General features: G+C 47.2%; 4 protein-coding genes across 4 annotated transcripts; 2 read left to right on the top strand and 2 right to left on the bottom strand.

Moving 5' to 3' along the window:
* Window positions 1–931: 931 nt before the first annotated feature.
* Window positions 932–1,315, top strand: Pmar_PMAR000256 (hypothetical protein; the record flags this gene model as incomplete). The annotated part of the gene is made up of 1 exon (XM_002768802.1): window positions 932–1,315. The coding sequence occupies one exon, from the start codon at window positions 932–934 to the stop codon at window positions 1,313–1,315; it is 384 nt and encodes a 127-aa protein (XP_002768848.1).
* A 1,661-nt stretch (window positions 1,316–2,976) lies between these two features.
* Window positions 2,977–3,138, bottom strand: Pmar_PMAR000255 (hypothetical protein; the record flags this gene model as incomplete). The annotated part of the gene is made up of 1 exon (XM_002768801.1): window positions 2,977–3,138. A coding segment is annotated over one exon (162 nt), but the record flags the coding sequence as incomplete, so codon positions are not given.
* A 213-nt stretch (window positions 3,139–3,351) lies between these two features.
* Pmar_PMAR000254 (hypothetical protein) lies at window positions 3,352–4,237 on the bottom strand (the record flags this gene model as incomplete). Its single annotated transcript, XM_002768800.1, has 5 exons — window positions 3,352–3,496; window positions 3,548–3,614; window positions 3,663–3,781; window positions 4,018–4,095; window positions 4,149–4,237. The coding sequence occupies 5 exons, from the start codon at window positions 4,235–4,237 to the stop codon at window positions 3,352–3,354; spliced, it is 498 nt and encodes a 165-aa protein (XP_002768846.1).
* Window positions 4,238–5,165: 928 nt separating this feature from the next.
* Window positions 5,166–5,321, top strand: Pmar_PMAR000253 (hypothetical protein; the record flags this gene model as incomplete). The annotated part of the gene is made up of 1 exon (XM_002768799.1): window positions 5,166–5,321. One exon carries the CDS (start codon window positions 5,166–5,168, stop codon window positions 5,319–5,321), a length of 156 nt encoding a protein of 51 aa, XP_002768845.1.
* Window positions 5,322–6,212: the final 891 nt, after the last annotated feature.

Genomic DNA, 6,212 nt, shown 5'->3' with positions numbered 1-6,212 from the left:
CACGCAGCAATTTTTGCGTGAACCATTTGTGATTCATGTCACATGAATGGATATCTCTACATCATCTCAGACCGAAAGTTTTGGCTATTACTCAATGAGTAGCAGTCACTCAGTACAGTTAGGCGGTCTGAACAAAAGTCTGCAGTGGGTACATTGTGGTCGATACTGACATTGTGGGTTGATATCATGGTTGATATCTCCTCGAACTCCGACACCCTTGGGACATCTGGACTCACGCAGGTTCTCGACTCGTAATTCTCGAGGAATTACTCAAGTAAGGACATCAGTTCTCACACAGTGCTGCATCAAGCTCTCCCTGTTAGAGGACCCGTGTTATAGATAGTGACTACTTGGGCATGATACCTCAGACGAAAGCATTCAAGTAGGCGGTGTTCCCAGCCACTTCCCGTATCATTGGTCTACACTACTTGATGGAGCATTGGGAGACAGTGTCTCCGAGACACCGCTTGGACACCCTACCGATATCCACTCATGAACTAGTGTCGGGAGCGGAGACGATTACACCATCTCCGAGCGACATCTTGTCGTCAGCAAGATCTTTGCTTACCTAGCCTCTTACCCGTCTTTATCGGGATCATCTCGGAGCTTCGAGGCCCAATATCATCAACATCCATGATGTGCACACATACAAACTTGTCAAGCTACAGATTTGATATGCATTCGCGGACAAGCATCATAGGATATGACCAACAGCAAGTCGCACCCTACCAGTCGCAGGACCATCAATCACCTGTATAATTTTCTCTGTGCGGTCAAGTATGTTCGAATCCTACTGGCCATCAAACTAGTGAGCATAGAGGAGACAGATAGCTAAAGGGTTGAGTCCCTCGTGAATCCCACGAGCATACGTGCAGCATGGAGGGCACAGGTGATCATCGACAGTTCATCGTTATTGTGATTCTCATAAAACATGAGTTCCATCATGATGTTCGTTATCCGCCTGGTTATCGCACTCCAGATGTGCCAGCTCGCTCTTGGACAAGCCAAGCCCAACGGAAGATACTGTACCGACATCCCTTTCGGTTCTCTCTCTCTGACATTCCGCGGGGATGTAGTCGACTTCGAAGGAAGTTTCCTCTTCAGCAGTGGATCTGCTCAAGGTTTACCTTACGAACTTCTGGAGGGTGGCACCGTTATCAAAGCACCCATCAACGACCCTAGATTCCGCAAGGCATTCGAGGACCTCGGAGCTCCCGTCCCCATCTCCGACTTGGAGTTTATGGATTTCGTTAATGATGAGATCACCGCTACTGTAAACTCACAAAGCGTCACTCTCACCAAAGGGAAGTGTTGAATTGGGTACATCATGTACCGTACATAACTATCATCTTGTCATTATGATGAAAATACATATGTCTTACTATTTCAGTCCGCTCTCTTGATGATGTCTTACATCACTTAGCGATAATCTCTTGTATGTCTTCCGACCCTTTGTGGATGTCATTGGTTCTCGGTAGTAAGGTCGTAGTAACAAATCTGTTAGAAGAAGGGTTTCATAAAGGTAGACGCAGATGTTGTTGATGTTGTGAACAAGGTAAGGGAACTGGATGTGTTAAAGATATACCTCACAAGCTCATCGAGAATGGCACCATTGTCCAACCGTTCCTCGCCGACCCCTAGTTCTTAAGGCCCTGAGAATACATGAACCCTCATTCCCTCACCTCGGACCTGGAACGTCTGGGGTCAGACCCCAGGGGTCTCCAGACTGTGGATCAGTGTTAGACCACCAAAGTCGTCTAGAGAATATCGCAGTTCTCAGTCGCATCGTTCTCATGATGAGAATCTCATCCCGAATGAGCCATCCGTTGTATCGTGCACATCTCTATCCCGGACCAGACTGCCATCTGGTGACAGTAATAAATCTTTTCCAGTTTTACAATTAGACTATCAGAGCGAAGGTCCACCATTCTCACCACGTCACCTGGATGCATCCAACCGTCCTCAACTGTTGAGGCTCGACGTTATGTTACATATTACACCAAAAGTCACCATCTGCGGTGCACCATCCAACAACAAAGGAGCTCGTCGATGGGTTCACTGTAAAAGAACCCGGAAGCTTGACACTCTACAGGTAGTCATATCCGTACAAAACCTGTGCATAGGTAGTCCCCTTCGGAATCAGCAGTTCTTCACAGTCGCTCTTCAATTCACTATCTCTAATTATTAGAGAACGTGCATCTTAGACATATTTGAGTCTAATATATCTAAGATGCACGTTCTCTGTAGCAACACCAAACACTTGGACAATCTCCAAACCGACAGGACTTGAGAGAGTTGTTGACGGGTTCTCCACCATGTTGACCATTAGGGAGCATGTGCATGACTATCGCTCTAGAAGGGAAGAATAAGGGTCAAGGCTCACGAAGCAGATAAATCCATGAACACTCCGTATTCGAGCATAATTAGGTAAGCACGCAAGAGACGCTCTTGAAAAGAGCAAGCGACCAACGGTATTGGCGTGAGGGTATTGGTCAACGGGAACTCAAGGCGATGATGAATGCAATGTCGAGATTCTACCAACACCCTACTCATGAGACCATCAACTAGCTCCAAGGCTTGGAGTCCAGGCTAACCCTAAGATTCTTTACTTGTGCACTCTACACAATATAGCTTCACCATCATTGTGATGGTGATGATATCACATCACCCTTTTCGGTTGCATTCACTCGAACCCGCGACATGTACTACGTGCTCAAGCGCAGATTTGTATCACAACAACGCTGGCGAATCCATGGCACATGATCACAACAAAATGACACTAACCTGCAATAGAAGCAGAACAAAAGGAGTCAACTGCTATGATCCTGGCCGCTGCCAAGGGCGGCAGTACTACTCAAACGTGAGGTCAGCGAGCCAAGCCATCTCCTGCTCCATTCACTTCCCGTACTTGACAAACCTTTAGTGGACACGGTCCGAGCACTCTCGGATTTTTTAGAGGGTCGCTTCGAAGGCGACATGGTATCGTCAGCATCATCGACCTCATCATCAGATATCTCCCAGTCGTCATCAATCTCAGCATCATTTCCTCCATGGTTCTTTGCAGAAGATTCATGTTGTCTCTCTCCAGGAGACCGAGAAGGGCTCGAACTAGCCGCTGGTGAACCACGATTCAGCGTCCTCTTGCGGCTGCTGATAATTCCGATAGATGACTTGGAATCGTCCGGAGCATACTCCTCGCCGGAAGTCTCGCTCTCCCCTTCCTTGGTCTGCATAATTATTTGCCCTACATCATGAAATAGATCGTGGAATGCACCCGCTGCAGTATATTCCGTTTGCGTTGACCTGAGGTCAGAAACTATTAGTATAATGAACTTGACTTGAAATATTCTCTCACATATTCATCGCAAGATGCTTAGTAGGTCCCTTATAAAGGTAAGCTGATAGCTTGGGCCACAAAACGCCATCTTCGGGGTCGTCCTCCGAGAGCTCCGTCTGGGTGTTTTTGGGAACACCAATGGTAGCACGTCGGCCACATCTAACACGAATCTAGGGTCGTTTATGGGAACGCAGGCATTGCAGCACTCACGCTGTGCAGAATCTCTTGTCAGGCTTGGATGGAGAGGCTTCCCGATCGACTGCTATACCCAAGTCAGCTGAACGTATGAGGGATTTTATAGGTCGATCAGACTCGCTGAAGCTACCTTCCTTCTCTCCGAGGAACTCCCCGACCTCCACTGCGACCTCATGAGCCAAGCCTTGAGCAAAAGCAGCGACCGAGCGGTCGGTTTGAACACCTTTGGGATGGCCCCTAGGAGACGTCCTGAGAAATCTCGCACTAGCATGAGAAATGGGCGCAAAGTTCTGGGGATTCGAAAGGATACATTTACTGATGCTGAGACATGCCGTGACCAGAAGCTCGCACAATAAGGTTTGAAGACGACGTAGTCAAAGGCATCAGTCGATGACCGCACGCATTTTCCATCGTAGTAAAGGTTCAGTAGAGATAATATCATGATAACAGCAGAGTGCAATTGGAGAGAACTGTGAACGTCTCACTGTGTCGCAGCTGGTGCTATTGAAGTCTTCTGTGGCACCTCTCCTCGGTCACTCTGAGCTTCGCTGGGCTGCCCATGTCTATGCAGTAGGATACTTCAATACATGTCACACTGGGATAGATAGTAGCTTACTGAAGCGATTCGGGAGTAGCCTTGGCGAAATTTCTACTGGTCCCGTCCGCGGACAGTTTTGCAGGAGCCGCAGTAGAAGATACAGGCATTCTAACACACAACACGTCGAGTTTGGGAGGGACGTCCACTGAGGTATTGCTCTGAATGTCTCCTATTTTCGCGTGTATCAACAGCGCCTTTGAGCTCATCCAATCGCACTAGTATGGACTCGTACTCTTCTGTCCTCTGCTTCAGCCTACACAACGTCACAACACGGGGCGAGCAAATACGAGTTGCGAGTTCACTTGTGCTGAAGCTGTGCAATGGCTTGCCGATAGTGGCTGATACAACTTCTGGCGACATCCCGTTTCAGAAGCTCTTGGTTGAGTCGACTGTGAAAGCATTGACTCCTCAGTGATTCGTCTCACTAAGCTCACCTCTCAAGACCTTGACAACGTTCACATTGAGAGTCACTCACGTGAATGCCAGTTATTCCAATTAGTTCTACTTTCCCTGCCGAGGGAGACGAAATGGACATACGAGGGTTACACACAACATCCCTGGCCGGCGTTCTATCTTCATCGTCCCAAGTAAGTGGACCACACGAACGTGATAGTAATTGCAGAGAGAACTAGCATTGGAGAATCGAACTTGAGACCTATCGGTGCAGAAACTGGGTTCGAGGAGTCACCGCTTTCTCGTTCGCTACTGACTCGATGACTGGCACTGAGCATTCTTGAGGTGCACGAGAACAGAAGTTCGATCATGTGTCCTGCGAGGGCGATAGTAAGATCTATTCCCGGCAGAGGTGTTCAACCATTTCTCCTGAATTTTTCCTTGACTAGAGCCGTACACGTCCAGTGTAGGTAATATAGCAGTTGTTTCGGTATCTACGTTTTGGTCGAGTGGGATTGTCTGACTCCCGGCTCTCAAAAAATACCATGCTGAAATGAACAGTGTTTAAGCGCACACCGCAAGTATCAAACTCATGACCTCATCCACGTATATCTAGCCATTTACAATCTCGGGGCTGCACTCATGGGCATTCTCTCTTCGCATCACGCCGTGTCGTGCGCAATCTGCCAGACGAGCGCTAGACATGGCGCTGTTGCCGGCAATGCCGACTCGGCATTAACTTTTGTGCGCCCCGAAATTACTCGCCCCGCCCAGAAGAATCTCTTCGTGCCGGTGTAATACAATCCGGCAATCGCAACTTTTTGCTAATGTTGCGGGTTTGCCAAATGCTATAATTCCTGACAGTCTCACTTTTTTGCTCTTTTGTATGTGCTGCTTTCTCAGTTACAAAGTAGCAACCACATTTACAACCTAGCAATTTCTGGTATAGGTTTTAGCAACCAAATGTTGAAAGTAGCAAATTCGAAAGTGTTTTCCAGCAAGGCGCCCTTTTTTGCTCTTTTTTTGCCGCATTGTATATTACTCCGGAATGTTTTACATTCTGGCACTTTTGCCCACGTGTGCTTCGCCCGCACATTTTCGTTATTCTGGCAAGTTGTGCTCATTTGCTGTTTAATATGCTTCGCATTGTAATTATATAATCTGGCACCTTTTAAGGTTTGCTCTTGTGTGATGTTCCTGTATGAAATATACAAATTGGCAGTTGCCGGTATGTGACAACGCTGCGCTACTTTTATGTTTCGGCTATTTGCTCTCTTGTAACTTACGCCCTGCGGGAATATGTACTAGCGTTTTGCTTATTCGTTCAGACTCCGTCTCTGTTAGCGTTATTAGCAAACTTGCCCTTTTGCATTATTCGTACAAGTAATATACAATCGAGCAAACATAGTTATGGGATAGCATTTCTCGTTCGATTACGGTATTGCGTCTTATATCCATTTTGGTGCATGTTCATGCCCTGTGCACTTACTAAGTATCTATCAGAGGTGTCACACCTCGTGTCTCACTTCAAGTGAGTCACTTAGTATCGGGTCAAAGCGTGATAGCACTCTAGTGAGATATATCATTCACTCCGAAGACAGCGCGAGTTATGGTCAATGCTGAATACCAAACACATGATTTCTCTTGCACGTCGCGATTGAATCAGATGAGATAACAGTTAAATTGAGT

Source organism: Perkinsus marinus (genome assembly GCF_000006405.1).
Source record: "Perkinsus marinus ATCC 50983 genomic scaffold scf_1104296967108, whole genome shotgun sequence".
In the NCBI taxonomy this organism is placed as follows: Eukaryota; Perkinsozoa; order Perkinsida; family Perkinsidae; genus Perkinsus; species Perkinsus marinus.
This window is presented reverse-complemented; position numbering and strand designations above follow the sequence as displayed.